This window comes from Labeo rohita, chromosome 17, assembly GCF_022985175.1.
Source record: "Labeo rohita strain BAU-BD-2019 chromosome 17, IGBB_LRoh.1.0, whole genome shotgun sequence".
Lineage (NCBI taxonomy): Eukaryota > Metazoa > Chordata > Actinopteri > Cypriniformes > Cyprinidae > Labeo > Labeo rohita.
The window spans coordinates 32697950-32722940 of record NC_066885.1 but is presented as its reverse complement, the minus strand read 5'-3'; the positions used below and the strand labels follow the sequence as shown (position 1 = coordinate 32722940).

The window sequence follows — 24991 nt, the reverse complement described above, 5'->3', positions numbered from 1 at the left end:
TAGTCTATTAACATATTTACTGACATATCACTCAAGACTTACTGATATAAAAATTGTAATTGAACTTTATTTGGAGTACTACTTGTGCACAATGCACATTTCTTAATATTAAGCCTAAAATATGTTTTGATAACATAACATAAAATGTATTTTGATAAACACTGTAAATCGTACCGCCTTTAAATGCAAAATATTTAAAGTGTAAAGCAATAGTCCCACTTTAGCACCATCAAATATACTTAAGTATATCTTTAGTTGGGCTTCAATTAAAGTGCATTAAGTATAAAATTTGTTTTTCTAATTTAGCTTTAGACTTTAAATATACCAGTTTAGTATACTAAAAGTACAACTGCAAGGTAAAGTACAAAAGATGTAAATGTTTTTGTAGTATACTTAGTATGAAACAAATGTATTTTAAATACATTTTAGTATATTTATTTATTTATAAACCATTTTATTATTCATTTCAGTGAGATCCTGTTTTTATGTGAGCGTTAACAGCTTGACTTTCTTTGCTGAAGCTTTCCAAAGAGACTACAAACAAGTAAGACGCGGGCAGGACTGTTTCATAATCCCTTGTCGATGTACAACAGTTCTCAATCTCAGTTGTGTTTACCCATAAACACCTTAAACCCACTGGTGGAAACATGAACCTGTAGGGGCGAATAAATAATAAAGAGCGATACAATAATAGTGGAATGTTTGGGACAAGTTTGGACTCCAGTAAAACTGAACAATCAGTTTCAGACGTCTCTCACCACAGCAAAAAGACATTTGAACTATAATTTTACATTAATGCTGGTCATTTGTGAAGTACTAGAATTTACTTTTAAAGTATTACTCTCTTAAAGAATAAATTATAATGAGTTGAGTGAATGAGGATCTTAACAGACATACATTTCACAAATTGTCTCGGAAAGAGCATGCTTTTCATATTTTTTGTGAGAATATGAATGTACAGATGACAGAAATCACCAATGTGTCAATCAATCAATTAATCAATAAAGCTAGTTTTTCAAGCCTGCCTTTAACTGTTTTGCACTTTTATTTTTTGCTGCACACTGTAAAATTGTTAACCTCCAATTGTTACTTTTACCTAATTTAACATACCAAAAAAGAAGAAGATGAAGATGGTTGATTCTGTGGTGCCTTTTTGTCTGTGCCTATGATCACTGTACCACATTTGAAGTCTATTGTGTGAATAAAAATCTTGGTGAAAAAAAGCACCATGCACATTGAAATTAGGTTTTGTATTGTCAAAAATGCCTTTTATTTGGCTAGGTTGCTACTTTCCCCCAAATGCGTCCACTAGTCTTGCAGGTTTTTTTATTGATGGGCGATGTAGAAATCTTCATTTCAACGGCCAGCAGATGGCAGTAAAGGATAGCGAGTGGAACTAGGTTCTGTTAGACTAGCGCTTAAAGAGTGAGACAGAAATAAACTGGGGTGAAATGTAAGTGGCTGACCCTCACATGCTGCTCTACACCTGTAATTGAGTTCTTCACTTTCAAGTTGTTGGAGCGCTGACCAAAGAAACACGCTTTCTCTCATTGAGTGTTTACAAGGCCAAGGGGTTTCATATGCTTGTAGGCTAAACTCGCCTCTGTCCTCATTACCATGCTATGAAAGAGGCTGTCTGTGATGCGCACAGTAAAGAGGACAGAAAAGCATTTACTTAAGACTTTTTCAGCTGTACAGATCTTTTTGCTAATGACAAATATTCAGCTTTGATTAGTGAATAAAAAAACATGAATAAATAAAAAGCGAAATAAAACATCAGGCCAGAGGGTGGCACTCTTCTCCAAATATAATGACATTTTACATCATTTTGAAATTAAACCTCCTGCAGCACAGCTCTAAAATACTGTATGTAATACGTAAATCTTCATAACGTTTTTAACTGAAGTCCAATTTGTATAGCGCTTTTTACGATACAAATCGTTGCAAAGCAGCTCTACAAAAAATTAAAGTTGTTTGTACAATATATTTAGTAGTGGCTTACTAGTGGTGACTATGCCAAGTTGACGTACATATGGCAGAGATGAATGGTAAAAATCAGTTAATGACATAATCAAACAGAAAATGATCACTATTTACAGTAATGAATTACATGTTGCAATCAACTTATAGCAAAATCCGGTAGTGCTGTATGTTGTTTCCGAGTTGGCATCATTTGAGGTCCTCTGAGGGGTTGGCATCATCTCTTCTTAGGTGTTCTGGATCCAGACTGAAGCTTGTGTAATTCCTAGTTACAGAAACAGAGGAACAAATAGGGACATAATTAGCGTAGCTGCTATTCAACCATGCAAAAATTATTTGTTTAACCCAAGCTTAAAAATAATAATACGCATATGATCAGATATAACTGCAGTACAAGATAATGAGATGCACTATTTAAATGCTTGGCTAAAGAGATGTGTCTTTAATCTAGACTTAAACAGAGAGAGTGTGTCTAAACTACGAACGTCATCAGGAAAGCTATTCCAGAGTTTGGGAGCCAAATGATGCGGAACCTAATAGGTAACCAGTGCAGACACTGTAAAACTGGGGTAATATGATCATATTTTCTTGACCTGGTAAGACTCTAGCAGCTGCATTTTGGACTACCTGTAGCTTGTTAATTGAGGCCAATGCATGAACTAGCTTTTCTGCATCAGAAACAGGTAACATGTTTCATAGCTTGGCAGTGTTTCTAAGATGGAAGAATGCTGTTTTTTGTAACGTGAGAAATATGGTTTTCAAAAGAAGTTGTTGTCTAATATGACACCCAGATTTTTGACTGTAGAGGAAGTACCAGTACATCCATCTAATTGCAAATTGTAATCCAAGAGATTCTGTGTACGGTCTTTTGGTCCAATAAGTAAAATCTCTGTCTTATCTGAATTTAATAGGAGAATCTTTTACGTTTTTAACACACTCTGTTAACTTCGATAATTTAGAAGTTTTATCTGGTCTTGTTGAGATATATAGTTGAGTATCATCAGCATAACAATGGAAACTAATTTACTGTTTTCTAATAATATTACCAAGGGTCAACATGTATATTTTGAAAATAGCAGAGGACCTAGGACAGATCCTTGTGGCACTCCATACTTTACTGGTGATAACTGAGATGACTCCCCATTTAAATAAACAAAGTGGTAGTGATCGGACAGGCAGGATCTAAACCATCTTAAAGCCTGCCCTTAAATACCCACATAGTTTTGTAGTCGATCTATGAGTATGTCATGATCTATAGTGTCGAACGCAGCCCTAAGATCAAGTAAAACTAGCAATGAGATGCAGCCTTGGTCTGGCGCAAGAAGGAAGTCATTTGTGATTTTAACAAGCGCAGTTTTTGTGCTATGATGGGGCCTAAAATCTGACTGAAATTCTTCATAGAGATTTTTTTTTTTTTTTTGCAAGAAGGAGCACAACTGAGCAACTTTTTCTAAAATTTTAAAGATTAGAAATGGGTCTATAATTCACAGTTCACTAGGGTCTAGTTGTGGTTTCTTAAGAAGAGGCTTAATAACCGTTATAATCAATAAAAATGTTTTTCTAACCTTATTTTAGACAGTGCATTATTAAGAGTTTCTATCCGTCTAATACAAGTAGGTCTAATGCAATGCAATGCAAGGTTTGGATTTATGCAAAGGTTTATAACAGTTTTTGTACTTATTTTCTACAGTGTACGTTGCACTTCTTCTACATCCCTACATCCTCACAGGCTTCCATTCAATTCATTTTTCAGAAATGTGTGCTACCCTTTAACCTTTAAAAGAAGAGCTTAGCTTTAAAGGATGTCACTCTAAATGACCTATACATGTTTTTTTTTTTTTGTTTGTTTGTTTGTTTGTTTCACCTTGACATTTCACTCAGTCTTGTTTGTTTTCATACACCATTCAAAAATATATGCTGTTTTATCTTCAGAATCATCTTCTGACAGTAAAAGCTGATTTTCTAACCTAACCGCCATCAAACATGAATACTAATCTAAACAAACAGACTGTAAAGGTTGTGTTTTTGTACTGAATTGTACTGAAGGTCATGTTTAAATATTCTAATTTAGAAATTTAGATTGTATTGTATTGATTTTTGTTCATCCATCCATCCATTTTTATGCTCAGCATTAAAGCTAAGAAAGCAACATTTCAAAAGTGTTGAAATGTAACTCTCTCACTAAAGAGTTACAGTGAAACTCTCCATGGTGCTTTTATATATGTCTCGCTGCACTTCATATCATGAATCAATGTGGGTCAAATAAGTGCAACAACTCTTACCGACCACAATCATTTCTTTAACTTTACTGATAGATGTTGTTGAAAATGGATCCTACAAATAGAGCCGACCAAAACTCTTTACATTTACCTGATGTAGGTCGGTGCACTCTGGTTAACACTAGCAGGTTTGCGATTTAAAATCTGATTGAGTTCACAGAGGTCAGGCATTATATGTTTCATAGTTGCTGCGTATCACCAGTTTCACCACATTCGCATCTCAAACTACAGACAGCCCTTTGGGTTGACTGTACAGGAAAAAAACAAAGATTTCACTGTTTGAATTTGTGATGGAGTTCGATGGAGTGTTGTGGTGCTTCTCCCAATTCCACGTTTGATTTCAGCCTAGTTCTTTCCAAAACCCCCCATGACACTGATGCTTCCTTGTTGCTCAGCCTAATTTCATTTCAACAGCAAACGCCCGGGAGAGCGGGGAACTCGCCACTATCTCAGCTCATCTTGACAGACAATTGTATTTACTATTTTCTTTTCACAGGCCAATAAAAGCGAGGCAGTTATTGCATCAGATTAAATGAAAAACTGTTTAATGATTCCAATTTATAACTCTACACCGAATAAAGCTGCGTTTAAGAGCTGACAGGCGATGATAAATGGGGCCTCATATAAAACATATTCAGAGTGAAGAATGGCTTTAGATGAATTGCACGCTGATACAAACCCCTGATAAAACACCCTAAGAGCCACTAGAAGACTTAATAATGTGCTATTCATTTTGAAGTGATAATTCCTGGCTAATAAAAGCACACAAATTATAAATATATAAATATATTTCAGAAAGGAAAGTTTTGTTTTCCTCTCACTTAAAGAGAAGGCTGTTGCCTCATGTACACTCATTGTCTTAGTTCATGTGACTTAATGAGATGGTGATTTCCAGCAGACCATCCATCAGCTTCTTATCTTCGCCGGACTGATTGTCACAAACTGCCGCTGAGGGAATGAGCCCAGTGTGACACACGTTACCAGCTCACTCCTATATACGTGACGCATGACAGAAGAAAAAAAAAAACTTCCAACGGAACAGCATTGTTTTGAGGGTGCATCATTTGTTTTATCACATTTCTGTCTTGTATTTGTATGTACCTACTAGTGCATTTCATCTAAATCCTGTTTCGAGATACAGCTGGATGAAGCACAGAATTTCAGATTATTAATTCATTAAAATCATTAAGGATTACGTTACCTGACATACCTGCAACTTTTATCCTGTTTGCCATTATTTAGAATTGTAAAAATTCATACATTTCACCAAGACGTATACATTTGCCAATGTAATAACATGAATAATATGCTTGTTTGTTTATGCTGCACAAACACAATGTATATGCACTTCAGCCACTATAACCTTACAAGCTCATTTTTGTCATATTGTAATAAAATTTTAAACCTTTATGTGTTATTAACTATGTAGCCAACCATGAAGATACATTTTGCACACATACTGTATATTATACTGTGTATTGCTGTTAGTGCACAAAATGATTTCTGAAACCCTTTGTTCATTAGCATGAAGTTAATCTTTGCATTTCGTCAGATCTGCTACATTCTGAAGTGTTTTATTGTCGCAACTGGTAGTTATATATCTGTATATTATTATTACATTACTCCTGCTATTAGTGTACATAAATGTTTCTATGACTTAAGGGGAGAATTTTTCTTCCCCGTTCTTTATTGTAAATCCCACTGCACCTAATAGAGAAGGTCCGCTCAGAAATTTCACACAACTTGCTGTCTGAAGAAGAAAGCCATTACACTCTTAAAAGTAAAGGTCCCAAAAGTGAGTTTTCACATAGACGAACCATTTTGCACAATGCAAATTTCCATGGATATTAAAGTTTCTTCATTGAACCATTAATGCCAATATAGAACCTTTATTTTTAAGAGTGTAGGTTAGATGCCATGTGACACTCTTTGAAATAAATGATCAAACAGGGATTTTCATAGCAATGCCAATTTTGGTTTCCCAAAGAACCTTTCAGTGAACAGTTCTTAAAAGGACTTTTTTTTTTTAGTGTGCAGAATATTTTATTACTCTAAAAAAACTTTTTTATATATATACTATAAAGAACCTTTTGCACAATGAAAATGTTCTATGGATGTTAAAGATTCTTCATTGAACCAATAAAGCATCTTTTTTTAAAAAAGCGCAATGTTCATCGTCAGTGTGTGCAATATTTTTTCTCGGTTAAGCCGTATAATAAACTATATGGTGATTGCAGTGTGTTCAGAGCTGGTTAAACCGCTGCACCCTTCATCTGCCAGACAACTCCTTAACACCACCTCCTCGTTGTTGTCAAGGGCAACCTGTGTTGCTATAGGACAAGTGATAATCTACAATTTGAATGATAAGAGTGTCTTGTTAATGAAAAAATGCTAATGTAGAACTGTTTGATGAAGAAACAAAGTGTGTGTGGGGGGATCTAGTGTGACACCTGGGTGGCAGATGAAGCAGACAGCATTGTGAGTTCAAACCAGCGGTTTGGGACATGCAGTTAGATGTGTCATCGAGGGCAAATGATCCTAAACTGACTCTTCGCTCTGTGTTTCACACAAATTGATGGTTGAGTTAGATGTTTTCAAGGTATTTTTATATGTACTGTCTACATGTTTTGTCATTGGTGGACCAGACCCTGGAGATGTGGAGATGCTTGTATTATTACTGATTTAATGCAGTGGCTAAAATGTAGATAATATGGTCTTGTTATGGAGTGAAAAGTAATTTTTCACACTATGCATGATTTACTTTAGCTAATATCCAAATAGCTCACAATTAGTAGTTTGCAATCCAACCCAAGTCGTGCCTTTGGTAAATGTGTCCGTAATAAGAGCAAGTCTCTGCCTACCCCCATCGGCCATCTTTTGAGATGTCATTCGACATAATTGCCTGACACATCGATTTGCACAAACAACAAGAGTTGGGCCCTTCAGAGCCACTTTGCAACATCCTAGCAACACCCTCTGTCCACCTCCCTGGTCACACATTTACATCCCAACATAAACCATCCTCTTTTCACCCAAGGACCCCTCTCAAAAGCCCTTCTTGGTGCTTGGGGAAGACCCCAGGCCAGTGCTTGAGAAATGTGGGCCTGAATAGGGCTTGCCCTGCCCATTGTCCTAAGTCTCTCTCTATGTACACAGCCTTTGCTCCGGGTGTTTTCATCCTCTTAATTGCATCGCCTCAGGCTGTCAGTGCGCCCTACCAGTGACATCATTTTCATAGGGGTCCGGCCAGGTAAAGGAATGCTTACCGTGGGAGAGGTGAACATGACAGCAAATATTTTATTCACTTCCGAATCCCTTATGAATTCTGAATGCCTCATTTATTTCATATACACTATACTACTTTATTTTTTATTAATATTGATTTACGACACATAATTGGAGCTGTGTCTTTGTCATTATTATCAGCTGTAAATACTCTTAATGAATTGTTTAAAATTTTGCTGACACTTTTGTATGTTTTAGAAACGCTGGTAACACCTTATAGTCACACCTTATATTAGGTGGCCTTAACTACTATGTACTATCAAAAAATAAGTACAATCTACTTAATGTGGTCATATTGTATTGCACTTGTGCTTCTGTGGAGGTGGGATATGGGTAAGGTTAGGGAGAGGTTTGGTGGTATGGGTAGGTTTAAGGGTGAGTTAAGGTGTAAGGGATGGGTCAACAGTGTAATTATGAACGTAATTACAGAAATTAATTACAGATGTAATTAAATATATTATGTATTTTAAAAATGTAAGTACAATGTAAAAACATGTATGTACACAATAAGTGCATTGTATCAAATAATTAATTTAAAAATAAGTACATAGTAGTTAAGGCCACCTAATATAAAGTGGGACCCCTTATTTTAAGGACTGTTTTTCTCACTATTAACTAGCAAGGAAATTATTAGCATATTGCCTGTTTTTTAGCACTTTTAAAACACATATTAATTATAAAGCACATATTAATGCCTTATTCTGAATGCCCATATTTTAATTCCTTTACTCCTACCCCATACCTAAACTTAACAACTATTTAACTAACTAATATTAAACAGCAAATTAGGAGTTAATTGAGGCAAAGGTAGTTCAGAGTTCGTTAGTGAGAACTGGACATAAAAGCACAATATCTATTATGTTTCCTTTAATCCCAAAATACAACACAGTGTGTAATCTGAAATACAAGTAAAACACCAGTGAAAAAAAATCAATATAGAATTTCTTTTTCATATTAATGCAAAACTATTTTTACAGACTTTTCTTAGAGTGAATAACTGCCACACATTTTACTTTTGCACAGACACTCTCATTGCTTAAGGAATGACATGGAAGACACGTACTCTTCTATTTTTAGTTTGCATCTATTTTTGATGATGCGTGTTTAAAAAAAAAAAAAAAACCTGTGTCTTTGACTCTTTGAGTCAAATTTCTTTGTATATTTGAGTGCATCTCCTTCTGAGTCAGTGGAATACAAATGGCTTTGCCTACTGTTAAATATTCCACAGTGTTTTTCCCCCCAATAATTTATTTATTTATCCTTTTATTTCTTTGGACATTCAGTTTACTCACTCAGGAGATTCACTCTTATTTAGTTGTGGGCGAAACGCACAGACCCCGTGTGGGTTGAGAAAGATTGCTCTGGCCAAAACAGAGTCACGTCGAGGCGCTTGCTCACTCTGAGTCACTTTTGTGGCAGATGTGATTGGTTATAATAAGTGCCATCAAAACATTTTCCTCACCCTTGACCTTTACACCACTGAAAAAGAGAGGAACAGCACATGTGTACACTAAGAGCCATTTCCTCTCCAGTTACCATTTCCACCGTGATTTTGTGAGCACCCGTCACACTATACCGTTTATGGAGGAGAACACATAATTATCTTTTTGTTTACTTTAATAAAGAGGCATCCGAGTGCTCCAGCCTCAAGCACACACACACACTCTCAAACACTAGAAAAATAGCCCTAAACAGCAATAATGATATTGTCCCATTCACTTGGTATAATTAAAACATTAATAAGTATTTGCTTTTAACTAACCTAACTGCTATGCAAATGCGAGTTATTGTGTGAGTTGCGGAACACAGAGATTTTACCCCCTTATGGGCCATTGAAAGTTCACCTCTGAAAATGCTATTTAGAATGTGATGTGATGGTACTGTTTAATTTCAAGAGGTACTTATCTCAAAGTCAACATCTTACCTCTGTTTTCCATGATGCCACGCTTCGCCACCTTTATTAGTTGGTAGCCAGGCAACCAGAAGAGCGTAGCTTAAGCAAATGGATGGATTCGGGATGTGGCGAGCCCAGGCTGGACCCGGAGCCCTGACCTTGACAGCCGCATTGCGTCTCTTTTCTCTTCCTGCTCTGGAAGGTGTCACCGATAAACGTTACCTTGTCTCGGCAGGTGTGCCAATATGGAGAGGCTCATGGCACTGACGGGGGTCACCGGCCCCACCCTGTTACCCCCATTTATTCAAATAATGGCCCATTAGGTGCTGGCCAATGAAAATGTGGCAGCCGGTGACCTGTAGATAAAAGAAATAATTACCTCATGGTGAGACATGGTGCTGCATACAGCACTTCTGCTAGACTTTTGCAGAACAGCAGGCCTGGAGCATGGTGACGCTCTTGCCACTAGATGGCAGCAGTACGGCCGCTTCTGCAGAGTACTGGTGGCATCACTGGTGGCCAGTTTTTGTTTTTTGGTTTTGTTTTGGGTTTTTTTCCATTTTTAACTTCCCGACAGTATAGATTTGGACCAGCTTCCAATATATTGTGCATAGCAAAGAGGCCTTAGCGTAGCAGCACATACTGCATACAGCACAGTTAAAAAGTTGTTCAGTTGTTCCTCAGCAGTGCATGAACTTATGGCCTCTACGGCCATTTCCTGTTATTTATTCTAATATAATGTTCTGTAATTCTTTGAGAAATGCCTGTGCAACTACTTTCATTGTCATTAATGTTAATGTGCAAATTTCAAACTTGCAAGCGTCCGTCATGCCACTCCTTTTTGGCTAAAAATTATATTCACCTGTTAACTCATACAATATGTAATCAAACATGGCAAATGCCTGATTAGAGATCCTGGAATACATTTCATTCCATTCTAGTTTCACTTTTTTTTAACCCTAACCCTAAGGTGAAAAATTCATTTTTCAGTTCTTGATCTTTTGTTTCAAATCATCTGAAGTGTTTGGATAAACGTGGAAATCTTTAAACCGAACACTAACAGGAAGTTAGTAATCTGTTTATGAAATCTTATTCTGATAAGCAGAGATGCTGTATTTGCTACAAGCTTTTTTACATTTAACACTGGGTAACCAGCGTAGATTTGTTGGATTTCCCAGAACAGACATACTTATATTGTAGAGATAGAAAACTGCCCTATTGAGGTTTTTGTTATTTGTCACACAAATCGAAGCTTAAGAGTGTTTTGCCTTATTGAGGACCAAATGTGGTTAGGACATCAGTGAGTACTCGTGTTTATATGCAACAACAAAAAAGAGATGGCCAATTAAGGTTACTTGAGCTCTTCTTGTGCCCTTGACATTTTATTTTTCAATAGATATCATCTTATAAAAGCACCTTTTCAGTATTACAGAATGGGGACGCAAATCTTATTCCCTTTCTAAATGGATTTCCATCTTTCATTCGAAATTGTCATCTTGACCGCTTTTGAGGAAAGTTTCACCTCCTCACAATAAATGCTAATTGCCCTCAAAGGCAGAGTATAAAGAGTATATTTACAGAATAATTATCCTGAAATTTGGCTGCCCATCTGTGGAGAGGACATTGAATTTTTTGCTTTTCTTTTCTTTTTTAGGATGTGTTAATTAAAGGCTTCAGAAAACACAGATGGGTAATGTGTCTCTCTAGGGTGATGCATGGTTCAAGGAGAGCCTGGTCATCTGTTTTTTTGTACGGCCGTTCTACCTGGAGAAGAGCAGGAGCGTAGCCTGGCCTCAAAAGAGATGAACCTTTAACTACCTCACGCACAGACGCACGAGCAGAGGTAGGGAGTGTGAGAAAGAGAGAGAGAGTTCATAATGATTACCATGTGCACATGATGAGTATTGTACAGAATGTGAGCGGTAGAGGCTTTGTGGATATGACCGCCACATACTACTGCGAGAGAATTGCGGTGAAGTCTTCAACAAAAAAAAATATATTTTCAAGATCGTACAAGACGGATCATGTCATTGTATCAGGCCGTAAAAACTTCAACAGCACAGCAGAGAAGTTGCAAAAGTTGGATTTTAATAAAGAATATAAGCACAAAACAAATATCTTGCACTGTAAAAAGTGATTTTTCATTTGTGAACTACTTGTAAACTCGCTATCAAAACTATTAAAATACAGAAACTTTGAATCACAGAACATTCTGGTGACTGAAATCTTACATGAACTTAGTAAAAACGCCATTTCTTAAAATTGAATCTCAAGTTATCTGCAGTAACAGTTTCTAAGAACTGCTATCCAAATGTCCTATTATTTATTCTTCACACCAGTGCTTTCTTTTCGACCCTGTTCCTGGAACACATCTTGAATGTCTTCTTTTTCTGACACATCCATTTCAAGTCTTGAAGCTACTAATGAGCTGAGGGAACACATACAAAAGTTGCTGTGTTGGGGGCTCCAGAAACAGGGTTCCAGTAATCGATTCTTCCAACAATTGTCCAGTTTTACCTTTTGTTTGTGTAGCTGCAAGTTGGATGAATTCAGCTGTTATGAATGAAAGCTTTTCAATGGTAAGCAGCAGAACTACATCAGACGTCACCAGACATCTCTTTTTGTTTTGCCTAGCTACCTAAGTTTTACTATACTTTCTCTTCTCCTCCAAGGAATGGAAGTCTCAGCATTGCACAGAATGCACTGTTGCTTTGTTCAACAGCTCTGTGATTCCTTTTGTCATTTCTCCTCTCAGGGCCTGTAAGATGCTGCTTTAGCTACAGTAACCACAACATTTTCTTTGTGACAACATACAAGACAATATATTAAAGAGAATGCTAACGGACTAATTGTGAATCTAATCCTTTGAACACATTCTAAACCTAAGAGTTTAGACCACACATACCGCAAAGCACCAATCTCAGGTAACAGTGTGTTGGAGAAGATGACGACAGAAAGAATTAACATGTGCATAACACACCAACAATCAGGTATCAACATCAATAATTCACTCTTCTGTGTAACTGACAGATCTACCTTTTTTTTTTCCTTTCTTCTTTAATTCATATATTTATTTAGGGTTTTATTTACTTATCTGTGTATTTATTTATTTATTCATTCATTCATTCTTTCTTTACTGTTGTGTCTATCACTTACTCTTGTATGGCTGATTGTTTGTCCACATGGTTCTGTATGTTTAAAAGATAAGGAAATAACAAGCTTCATACTGTGCTTAATGTTTTAATCTCCATTCTCATACTCTTCGTTTAATTCTAACTATCCATCCATTTTCTATACCCATGTGTTTTATACAGTCAGAGGAAGTCCTGGAGCATATCTAAGGATATACTGGGTTGAATGCAGAGAACCACCCTAAATGTTAGCAAACAAGCCTTTTTTTGTTTTTGTTTTTTTTTTCGAAGCCACTCAATACACACACAAAACAAAACATTTGAACATTATTATTTGAACATTTGAACACATATGTGACCATGGACCACAAAACCAGTCACAAGAGTCAATTTTTTGAAATTAAGATTTATACATCTCATGAATAAAATGAATCTGAATAAATAAGTGTTCCACTGATGTATGGTTTGTTAGGATATAACAATATTTGGTCGAGATACAACTATTTGAAAATCTGGAATCTGAGGGTGCAAAAAAGTCAAAATATTGATAAAATCACCTATAAAGTTGTACAAATAAAATTCTTAGCGATGCATATTACTAATCAAAATTTAAGTTTTGATATATTTACGGTGGGAAATTTACAAAATATTTTCATGGAACATGGTATTTACTTAATATCCTAATGATTTTTGGCATAAAGAAAAATTGATCATTTTGACCCATATTGTTGTGCTGTTGGCTAATGCTACAAATATAAGCGTGCTACTTATGACTGGTTTTGTGGTCCAGGGTCACATATACAGATTCAAGAGTTCATGAAGGATATTACATATAGATTAAATTACTGATTATTTTTATTGCGCACTTTCTAAACCAAGTGATTTTCTCGGTAAAACATTTTATCCTGACAATAACCATGTTTTTTTGCAGTAACTACCACAAAGTGATGCATCAGACTTTGAACTGTGCATAGTATACATCCTGCACATGTTCAACAGGAGGAATGGTTGGTAAGCAGCTCTACGTGTTTGAAAAAATCTCCTCCCGTTTCTCTAGAGCAATCTGTGGCCCTCGTGCTCATCTCATGCAGATGTACTCAAAAGCCCCTAGCGTCAGGCCGTATCACTTAAAACACTTAAATCACTCCCATGAATCTCTGCACCACAGAAACCCCATTCATGTGACCTGGAATCTTTAGGAACTATTAACGGGACGGTGTTTTAGAGAAGCAGATAAAACGGCACCTTTCTAGTGGAGAGCACTGGCCATTACAACCAGCCAAAAGTAAAGAGTGGACAACTCCCAGGCAGAGGATCTTCGTTTGTATTGAAAACGCACAGGGCTGCCCTGGTGTTAATTAAACATTTTTCCTGAAAGTGCACCCTTGGCTGAGAACGAATGAAGCTCTCAGTTGCATTTGTGTTTGGAGAAGCATTCTCTCTGTATGAGCGACCCTCCTCAAGTGGTTGATATATCAAAACTTGAACTGATAGATACAAGAATGGCATGCCATTGGTGTCTTTATGTGGCCGTCCAACTCATTTGAAGTGTTTCAGTCATCAGGCTTTGGCAAGGGATATATCTTAATAGCTTGACCACAAGGGTCTATCATCTCCATTCTTGCTCTGAAGGTCTTTGAGGGAGCCCTCTGAGTGGTCATAATAGGACTCCCATGGCACAAAGATTCACAACAGGATGAGTGGAAAGGATTTTTGTACCGGCAAGGAGCTTTATAAATACATCGCTAGTCAAACCAGCTACTTTAGATTAATATGGAATCTGAATGCAGTGATGAGACCAATTTATTTATGTGTATTCGTCACACCGTGCCACTGCTCTCGAGAGCAAGGATAACATGAGGCTAATCTCAGTCTTTTACCCGTAAGTGGTGGCCAACAAAAACCTGTGGTAATCTATTTCTACACTGATTGATGCTCGCTCCCTCCGTATTTAACAAAACCATCATTGTGATGGAAAGATTCTGAGTTGCCCACAATAAAATCTTTAAAACTCTTTGCAGTTGTCAGTAAGAATACATAGTTTCAGAAGATGCTGTCCTTGTACGGAATAAATAAATAAATAATTTGTGTAGGCCTATAAATCACACTACAGGTCTATATTTGTCTGAAATTAGATCCTGTGATAAAAATGATAATAAAAATCTTCATAAAATCTCATAACAAGACCTCTATTTAATTAAAACATCAACAACATTAGCAAAAGTTAGCTGGCAGAGCCTGACATTTCTAATAGTGTTAGTTACTGTAGATGCCATTTAATATGATCGAACCTATAAAGCTATTTCTTCATTGCAGGCAAATAAAATATAGGCTACAGTTCAAGAGTTGCAAAGCCGTATTATTTAGTAAATTATGACAAATATTGATGCATGTAATTTAAGTAGACATCTTCTATTTAAGCATTAGATAAAGCATCACTCTTAGCATTAGCCATCTGTGCAATCTGTAATAGGCCTACTTCAATTACTACTGAGGCTTAACTTTACACATCTACTATGTTTACTTTTTTTAGTAAGTCTGCCAATTAATTATTAATCACCCATATTCTGAATGAATCGACTATGCAGTCAGATTGGAAGTGGAGCTTCACAAGAAGCATTAAACTGTTTGGATTGATCGGAAATGTAGTTACGCCGTGGCTTCACACCTTGAGTAGACCTCCAGTGATACCGGAGTCCTCTGACCTCGGATATCAACCATTGCATAAGGGTATCTTAAGTAAACGGGGTTTTAACCAACAGAACATGCCACATCTGCTCATTTGGCCGTGCAACATCATGGCAACCGAGCGATTTATTGTAGAGATTTCTGGCAGAGACATTCTTAACCGCAAGTTTACCAAAGCCACGTGAATAAACTTTTTTTTTTTTTTTTTTTGTTGGCTATTTGATATGATAAACAGCTTTGGACAATTCACAGCCTAAGTGTATCAAAACGACACAGAAGGCAGTAATAGCACTTTGGTCAATAGTGTAGCATGAATCGGTGAATACGGATCAGCTAAAAGCGCTCTTATGAGGCAACCATGTTTGCTCTCATGACCAATTTATTGCCGACGAACATATGGCCAATATTTTGTCTCACGTCATTGCAGGGGGAAAACAAACATCGTGCAATGTTAGCAGCAAATCTAAGGCAGAGCCACTTCGCCAGCTATGCAAACGTACTTGGACAATATCAGAAGAGGAGTGCTTGCTCCCCGGGTATATAAAGCACATCAGGCTTATCGGTGCGTGCGTCCTTACTTTCATTTGGAGATATTTCATTAACTGTGCGGTGTCTTAACGCAAGCTGCACCACTTAGCCTCTTCCGTCAGCCGCCAGGTGAGCATTTATTACTATCACTCGACCTCTCCACGTACACTGCGTTAGGTAGGTTGTGGAAAGATTAAATGCTTGCTTGTGTGTGTGCGCGCGCGTGTGTGTGTTCGCTCGTGCAGGCGCACGCGCACGCACTTGTGAGTTATATTAAAAGCCTAAAGTCTAAAGGTAACTTGCTTGTAATGTTGCGTGCGGTGCAATCCTCCCCTGGCTGATAACGCGTAATCATATTCACAAATAATTTCAGAAATGCTTCCCTTTATTATGAAATAGCAATCTCTGGGTTTGAAAAATCGCATAACTACATATGACATCGTTCGAAACCTATGTGTCAGTCTCACCGGATTTAAATAAAATAATTCATAGGAAAGATTAGGCCTATTATTATGATTATTGTTGTTACCTATTATTATTATTATTTTTATTTTTAGTAGTAGTAGTAGTAGTAGTATCATAAGTTATTGTTGCTGCTGCTGCTGCTGTTTATTTGTTTTTATCATTTATCATCACATTGTTAATGTATAACTGTTAGATAACTTGAGGTAAACGATCAAGGTGGAAATTTTGCATATGGGGGAAAGGGTATTATGTTAACATATGTTTGTGTTTATTCCCGTGATTTATCCCCTCCAAAAAAGTCTTTCAGTGTCGCAGAAAACGCCATTAGATCTATTCATTTTCGTTTATTTATTTATTTTTTCAGGCTATACGCATTCGCACCGGCAGAGTTCGCCCGAGTATCAAAAATGTCCCTTCGTTGCCCATCTCCACCATCACTCTCAGTGGAAATCATAGGACTGGGTGCAAGTGTAATTTATTGGTGTGAAAGAGAAAAATCTCGCTCTGAAATATTCAGTATTGCTAACTTCACGTGTGCGTAAAGCAGGGACAGTTTATTTCAATTAATCTATAATTAATTTCAAACGGATTGCAAAAATAGAGGCAAACCTCCCAGTGGACTTGAAGATACCGAGAAAAGACGTGATTAAAATGATAATCCTTAAACCAATTTGTTTTGGGTACTCTGATAAAGGTGCCAGGACGGAGAATTTAACACTATGCGCCATGAAATTCACCGTTACAAATAAACTGGTAGTTAAACAAATGAAGGCATGTCCCTGGGCCATGGGCACCGTGTTAATCTCCTTGTGACATGTTTAATCATTAGAGGCTCTGAGACGAATAAAGGCGCAGCGTTTGCCCTGCAGTCAGGAGAATCAGACCAGCTCCAAACGATCTGTGCTGCAGGGCATTTTCTTGGGGCAGCGGCTAAGTCACACAAACCACCAGACTTATTTTTATACAAACATTTCCCTGTTATGGCCTTTTAATCGCAAGGGAAAAGCAGAAAATCGCTCTTGTCAGTTTATACATTTATCATGAGCACCTAGAGGGAAACAGGGTTACATTTATCAAAGCTTAACTGCTCGCCCAAGGCATCGGAATACGCTGAAATTCGTCGATTAAAGCAAGAAATGATCAACGTTATTATAGTCCCCTGGCCTTCTGGCAGCATTAGGATTTTCTTTTTAATCAAGCGTATAAAGGTCTTTTTTATTTCCCCCAGTTATTAACAATAGCTTCCATAAAATGACAGGTTCAGACATTTTTGTTAGACAAGGAATTAATTAATAGATGTTTAGTGTTATTTTATCGTCGTATTAAGAAACATTATATTTTTAAATTAATCTAAACAATGCAATACACAATGCCAGATTGCAGAGAACGTCAGTTATTTCTTCAAAAATTCAGCAAACCGTCTTTATGATGGTTTTATTTTAAACATGGCTACTGCTTATAATAATTTTCATTCATTTATGCATATATATTGTGCATGTATACATGCAACATCCCCTAAATGTTTTATTTATTTATTTATTTTTATTTTTAATATTGATGAGACGCTCTGTGCAAAATTTTATTTTCGGAACCTGAAAACAGGCCCATAATACAGACACCGAAATATAATTTTAAATTGTGCAATGCTTTCTTTGCGCACATTATTATTATTATTATTATTATTATTATTATTATTATTATTGTTGTTGTTGTTGTTGTTGTTGTTGTTGTTGGTGGTGGTGGTGGTGGTGGTGGTGGTGGTTGTGGTTGCCTCATGTTGCCCTTTTTTTTTTTTTTTTACTAAAAATTGATTATAAACAATTTTCCACCCTCTCCAGTCAATCTGACACTAAGTGCTCACAACTCGAGAGGACCTCAAATACTGAATTATTTAGATAGCAAATGCGATGTAAACACCGTTGTGAATGCTCTTCGGGAATTACACTAGTTTAACTAAAATCGGTTTGTTAAGATACTGTCGCTCCTCTTTTCAATATAAGCGCAAAGACAAACTGTCTATTTGAGCTACCTGCAAAAGTAAACAGGTAAACAGAAGGAAATGGCTCTTGAAGTGAAGTATAGCCACTCAGCCTGTGCACATTTACTTCTCCTTACCGAACTCCTCGGTTCAATTGTTCAAACACATTCCCAAATCACTGGCCACAGACAAACCACGAGTCCTGCCATCGATCGCGGAGTGTGTTGTGCTGGTTACATGGGAACAGAGTAGACTGGCGCATTAATTAATAACTTGTTTACCAATTCTGTCACCAGCCTAAAATATTCTGGAAATAAAATTTGTAATTGCATTGATGCCTAACAAAGAGTGTAGCCGTAACCGTTTATACTGTGTCTGCGTAAATCTGCGTATAGATTTGCGTTTGCAAGGTTCTCGTCATTTATCATTTCATGGTTACAGGGATGTGTTCAGTAACCTGTCTCTGCGGCATGGGAAGGCTGGGAGAATGACCTTGCGAAAAGCGTTCACTGTTCGACTTTGCTCCTGGCCCGTCCAGTTCAATGCTCCCATTGTCTGATTTTTCTGTCGTTGCATGATTAATTCTACGTAAAACTCTGGTTAAGTATTTATCAGGTAACCGATGAAACTGATCATATGCTTGGTTACTTGCGTGTTTGAAATATAATGAACATTTTTCGATGTGATTGCTGATACTGTAAATCTCGCTAAACCCAGAATCATGCTGGATATTTTTCATTTTTATATTTTATCGGATATTTTATAACACTTAACTTGCAGAAAGGGTGAAACACGGTTCGTTTTAACTGCTGTTATTAGTAACTTTAAATACAGGGATTCAATTATAACAACAACAGTAATCGTATATTTTTTCAACACATAATAAATATTAAAAAGATTAAAAATAATAATAATAAAATAAAACTTTATCTAATTTGCAACCCACTTATCACCAATCTTCCAGTGAGTGTGTATGCTTTCATGCGTGCGAGAGAAAGAGAAAGTGCGCGTAGAATGTGCGTGCGTGTGTGTGTGTGTGTGTGTGTGTGAGAGAGAGAGAGAGAGAGAGAGAGAGAGAGAGAGAGAGAGATGAAGGACTTTCCTTGATATTGTGAAGGGGTACAGAAATGAATGAAGAGATAGTCCATTGAAAGCAGTGAATGCCATGACAACTAGGAACAACCTCAGATTTATTCCAAACAGTTAGAACGTATTGTACAGGGGCGTCAATCATCTATTATTTTGGCCCTTAAATAAATGCAAAAACTACGGCCGGACAAAGGCTTCCAACAGGAGCCGGACATTTGTCTACATTTCCCCTATTGTCTGCAGCTTAGCAATCGGTTTGTATTTGTGTTTGCCCGGGTTCGACCACCCAGGATGAGCAGAGGACTGGCTAGAAACGTGCAACATTGTCACCCACATCACATACTAGATAGGAGGCAAAGAGGCAAAAAAGAAAAGATAGGACAGAGGGTTGAAAAGGAGAGGCAAAATACACAACAATAATGCTTCACTTTTTGTACTTCGGACAACGGAAAGACGGAATACAAATATAATGATAAGAAATTTGTTTAAAAGAAGAGACAGTAAATTGTCGTTTACGTAATTTGAACATAGTTTTACTGTTTATCCACATAAACATTTCGATTTCTTTGAAAAACGTTGGAAAAAAAATGTTATAAGTAATATTTTGCTTTTGAGATGCGCTATAAACGACGTAATAAATTATGCAAATTACACAAAACCTAAAAAACAAGTAATAATAATTTCTGTAACAATAATAATAAGCTAATAATTTTCCACCAAAAAAAAAAAACATTTTCCGTTTCATCTTTTTTGATGGCTTAATCGTGTCCAGTGAACGACCCTTCTCCTTAATCCCGAACCAAAATATTGACCTACATAAATTAGTCCGTTACCACTAGAGGCGATTTCGTTGCCCTTTTTTAAAATAAACATTTAAGGGTATTACAAAGAGACATCCTCCTAAATGTGGGGTCCAAACAGCACTTTCAGCGCACTATTTATTTATATACATCTGCGTTTTAAGTTACTGCGAGAGGAATATTTTATGCACAGGTTTTGTCCATTTCCAGTTCAAGAAGGCCTATGATGTGTATAAAGCTACTTGGAGGTTCTTTGTATGTAAATAGGGTGTAAAAAGGCCCTCCCCATCTTTGTAATTAATTGACACGTTATACCACTCATCATGTTCTGAAGCACCAATGGTATAGGCTAGGATCTCCCCAAAACCCACAATTTCACATCGGCAAACACTGTCTTCATCCACTTGACTCCCAAGACCCGCCCACACGTGGCCAACCTTTTTCGTTTTTAATGCTTTTTCACTGCAGGTTCATGTGTTGAGACCAACCTTATATGGACTGATCAGCCTGGTAATGGCTTATTTCCCCCTAACACCCAGCAGTAGCGCAATATCCATGAGCTAGATATACCACTTCAGTCACTTTGGCATTCTTCCTGGACTTACAGAACTGATTTCTCCGCTACTTTTTTTCCCCAAGCAACGGTTACCGATCGAGCCTCATGCGTCGACTTCAGTTTACTTCGCGCTGAAACGGCACCGATCCTATATTCATTAAATCATCTGTGTTTTGTGTTTTTGAACAGAGGATTGCCAAACTGGTGCAGCAACTTTACTGCATCAAATGCCCCAGAACATGTCGTTGACCAACACAAAGACGGGCTTTTCAGTAAAGGACATTTTGGATCTCCCTGATACTAACGATGAAGAAGGATCTATCACCGGGACTGAGGAAGATACGGAGGGTTCTGAGGCGACTAAAACGCCTGGAGTGCTAGTGCAAAGTCCTTTAGAGAATGTTCCAAACCTGCCTTTAAAGAATCCGTTTTACGATAATAGCGACAATCCTTATACCAGATGGCTCGCAACTACGGACAGCATCCAATACTCATGTAAGTAACCCACCGCACAAGAATTCACACAAGTTGAAACTCTCTTCGATTCTAAAACAGCAGTCTTCTTATATTAATCCTCTATCACAAGCGTTTGATTGTGCACATCGGAAATCATTCTACGAAAAATGTGTCTTTGATACTGTCGTAGACAAATGTACATCTGTAGATTTCCACTGTTGCACTTGTCTAAAGGCGTAACCTATTATATGCTTCTGGATCGTGGTCATAACTGCCGTTAAATTAGTTACCAGCACTGCATTTTTTGTTCATAATTCCTGTTTAATTTCCCTAGATATTTTCTGGAAGCTTTTTTGACTGATAGTTTTCGCATACATTATCCTCTTTGTTAATCAGTAACTGTTGAGTCGGTAGTACGGGAAGATCGACCTTTCGTTTGGGTAACACGCCCCATGATAGCGAGGGTATATTAAAATGAAAAACATGTTAATTTTATGAACGGATCTTTAATAACAGATTGATGAAGAGCTGTATTTAGTAGTCCGCCCGACCTAATTTAAGGTTCTTTGACAAATATTTGTTCATTTGTATAATTGAAAATGAATACTAAGAAATATCACCAACAAAAACAACAAACACGATTTACAGTTTGATTTATTTGGTGTGGTATTAAATATAGTTTTTTTTTCCTTCTCCCTTTTTTTTTTTTTTTTTTTCTTTTTAACCAGTACACGGCCTATCCGCAAACTCTCAAGACTCCTCTGCCAAATCTCCGGAACCTTCGGCCGACGAATCGCCGGACAACGACAAGGAAACTTCGAGCAACGGCAGCGACTCTGGTAAGAAGCGCAAAAGGAGGGTGCTCTTTTCCAAGGCACAAACTTACGAACTCGAGCGCCGGTTTAGGCAACAGAGATATCTGTCAGCCCCGGAGAGGGAGCATCTCGCCAGTTTGATCCGCCTGACTCCAACCCAAGTGAAAATCTGGTTCCAGAACCATCGATACAAAATGAAGAGAGCCCGGGCGGAGAAAGGTATGGAAGTGACCCATCTCCCTTCTCCTAGACGGGTGGCCGTGCCTGTGTTAGTCAGAGATGGCAAACCCTGCCATACGCTAAAAGCTCAGGACTTGGCAGCTACTTTTCAGGCTGGAATTCCGTTCTCCGCGTATAGCGCCCAGTCTCTCCAGCACATGCAATATAACGCGCATTACAGCGCCGCCACCACACCACAGTTCCCTACAGCACATCACTTGGTGCAAACGCAACAGTGGACTTGGTGAACAAATATTGACTTGCAAATGCAGGGCTGCATTTTAAAGACCGTGGTAGGGAGCTTTCCAAACAAAAATACAAGACTTTTTATTTTTGCAGCTTGACCCTCTCTCACCAGTTTATTTTGGGGATTGACGTGTGCGCCATGTTTACATGTTTTCGTTAAGAAAACCGGGTCAAGCCTCTCCCCAAATTTAAGAATGTTAAAGCTCTTGTGAAATTTTGTAAAGTATGTTTGTGTGTTGTAGAAATGTTTTCCTTTTGTCCTTCGTGTTATAAGCACGTGCAAAACCACTTTATGATTATAGAAAATTTTATTTCTTTCTTTTACAATGGACCGAATATATTTATGGCCATGAATAAACATTGGCAATCTTTAGCTTATTACATTGGTTTGTTTTCTATGTAAATATTTTGTGATAACTGTTTGCAATATTATGTTTGACCGTTCAGTAAGCTATAGCCTAAATATATCCGATATTTAGGGGAAATGGAACATCAATTGTCGATAAATATCCCTCATGTTAATTTCAGTAACACCGCGCGCTGGCGAGGGAGGTCTACAATTCTTTTTATTAAGACTTTTAATAAAATGATGTGTTTCAGAAATTCCGATTTGTTTTGCGTTTGGTCTCAGTGATTTCGGACTCATTTGCAAAATATGGATCGTTTCTTCGCTATCTCCCATTAATATAAATGTATTACAATAAACAAATAGAACGAATAAATCAAAATAATATAATTATGCTAATTTATAAAGCCTTTACGTTTGCACAAATGTTGTTTTGGGCAACTTGTCGCTCTCCCTGTCACTTCATCAGCAACACAATTGGCTGCAGTTTTCCGAATTTATCTGTACGAACACTTCAGCAATAAGAAGGCTAAAGTCACTTGTGAAATGGGGGTAAAAATCCACTCACTTAATATAAGAGGGCTTCTTCAGCTAAGCAGCTTTTCATTCAAACGCTCTCTGCTTTTCAGGCTCCGCGGCTGACATTTCGGGTGTTAAAACGGCACATTTAAGAGAAAAAAACACACGTGTCAAAGTTTTGTTAGCGTAATATTATGCGGTTTTACTATTTACAAAGCAATTGCATAATATTTCATTGTCAAGTAAACAAATCTGCTGTTACGCGTTGCCACAGTGTGCATAAAAAGTTATTTGCTTAAATTGATATACACCGCGCGCGGGTCAGAACAATTTTACACTTCGATGTCAGCTAAGAAATAAAAGTCAAAATTAGTATTTTGTTTTTATGTTTTTAAATAGGCACGTCGACAACGGCTCTCTTTTTGGTTCGTTTCCCGTGTGGGGATTATCGCATATTAGTGTCTTGGGTAAATACTGTGGTTCAGTGCAAAATCCGAAATGGTTTGTTTTTCAAATATATTTTACAGTAGATGTGAGGGTAAACCTGTCTTTCATTAAACAAACGATTGAATAGAAACGCTGTGCTAACGGTTTAAAGAATTAATCTTAAGCGACTTGATCTTTCCCCGTATCCTTAGATACTACGGTTGGTTTTATTCAGTCAAGACTGTGACTTTGATATTTTATATTCTTATTTAATTTTTGAAAGACTTACAGGCTATATAATATTTGCCTAATATTCTGATATTGCAAAACCGTTATTGTTTCGTAATGAGAAGGCGGTGTGAAAATCACAGAATTGCACCTGTTGTCGACTTTCAGAACTCGTTTGTGACGTTATTCTTAACGTTTCTTCAGCATGCCAAAGACATAAAATATCTGTCAGAAAACGTTTCCAAAGTTTTTACTGCTGTTTTTTTTTCTTTCCGATTAGCTTTCAGTCTGCGATTGTGCAGCTTACTTGCGCTCTCAAAAAAAATCGTGGCCACAGTTGCGTTAGACTGATGGTCAACAATGTGGCGAAGCACTTTAGAGCAGTCTATAGTAGCACAATATACAGTACATGACACAAAACCTAACAAAGCTCAGGGTCGGTTGTTGTGAATGTTAGAGGCGTGCATATTAACAGGGGGAGTGTATCTCCGGGTAGAGAGAAGGAGAAAGACAGTCCACATTTCTTGGTGCTATTCAGGTCCTTTATCTGGACCAGTGCATCCCTGAGTCAGGGAGATATATCCTTGTTTTTTTTTTTTTGGTAGCGCCTGTCAGTTGGTGCCATTGTGGTGCTTGTTGTACACGTTCTATTCCATATGGACAGCTGGGCCCGCAAGAGGAGAAAGGAATCCCTCACAAAACCCAAATTGTGTCCCGCTTTCAAACGCAGCATTGTTGTCTCTCAAAGAAAAACGAATTAAAAATTCGTGCTATATCTATTCTGGAAAAGAAGGCAAACCCATTCACAGATAACAGGGAGTCCTTCTTCCTTGATATAGCAGTGCTAACAACAGTTCTCTCATTCCTTTAACCCTCTCATAAACTCCCCCTTTGCTTGACGTTGAAAGGGAATGATTATTGTCTGTTCTGCAAAGTCTGTAGCGTTACAACTTCAAAACTATTTAATAGATACGTTCTTATTTCCCGTCCCGCATAAGTGAAAGGCTCTACGTGTTGATTATTTATCTGCGAATGGAAATGTTCAATTATTATTTTAAATGCT

General features: G+C 37.4%; 1 protein-coding gene across 2 annotated transcripts; it reads left to right on the top strand.

The window, feature by feature from the left end:
• Positions 1 to 15838: 15838 nt before the first annotated feature.
• On the top strand, positions 15839 to 22787 carry nkx2.2a (NK2 homeobox 2a). Of its 2 annotated transcripts, XM_051132759.1 has the most exons (3): positions 15839 to 15914; positions 20863 to 21168; positions 21858 to 22787. In XM_051132759.1, the coding sequence occupies exons 2-3, from the start codon at positions 20901 to 20903 to the stop codon at positions 22409 to 22411; spliced, it is 822 nt and encodes a 273-aa protein (XP_050988716.1). In that variant the 5' UTR covers positions 15839 to 15914; positions 20863 to 20900; the 3' UTR covers positions 22412 to 22787. The 2 variants fall into 2 exon arrangements, with proteins under 2 accessions (XP_050988716.1, XP_050988715.1); XM_051132758.1 differs by lacking the exon at positions 15839 to 15914 and having other exon boundaries at positions 20497 to 21168.
• Positions 22788 to 24991: the final 2204 nt, after the last annotated feature.

Excerpts from the sequence above, each read along its gene's own strand:
- nkx2.2a (XM_051132759.1), top strand. The coding sequence starts at position 20,901 with ATGCCCCAGAACATGTCGTTGACCAACACAAAGACGGGCTTTTCAGTA. Across the intron at positions 21,169-21,857 it reads GGACAGCATCCAATACTCAT|TACACGGCCTATCCGCAAAC; the intron begins GTAAGTAACCCA and ends CTTTTTAACCAG.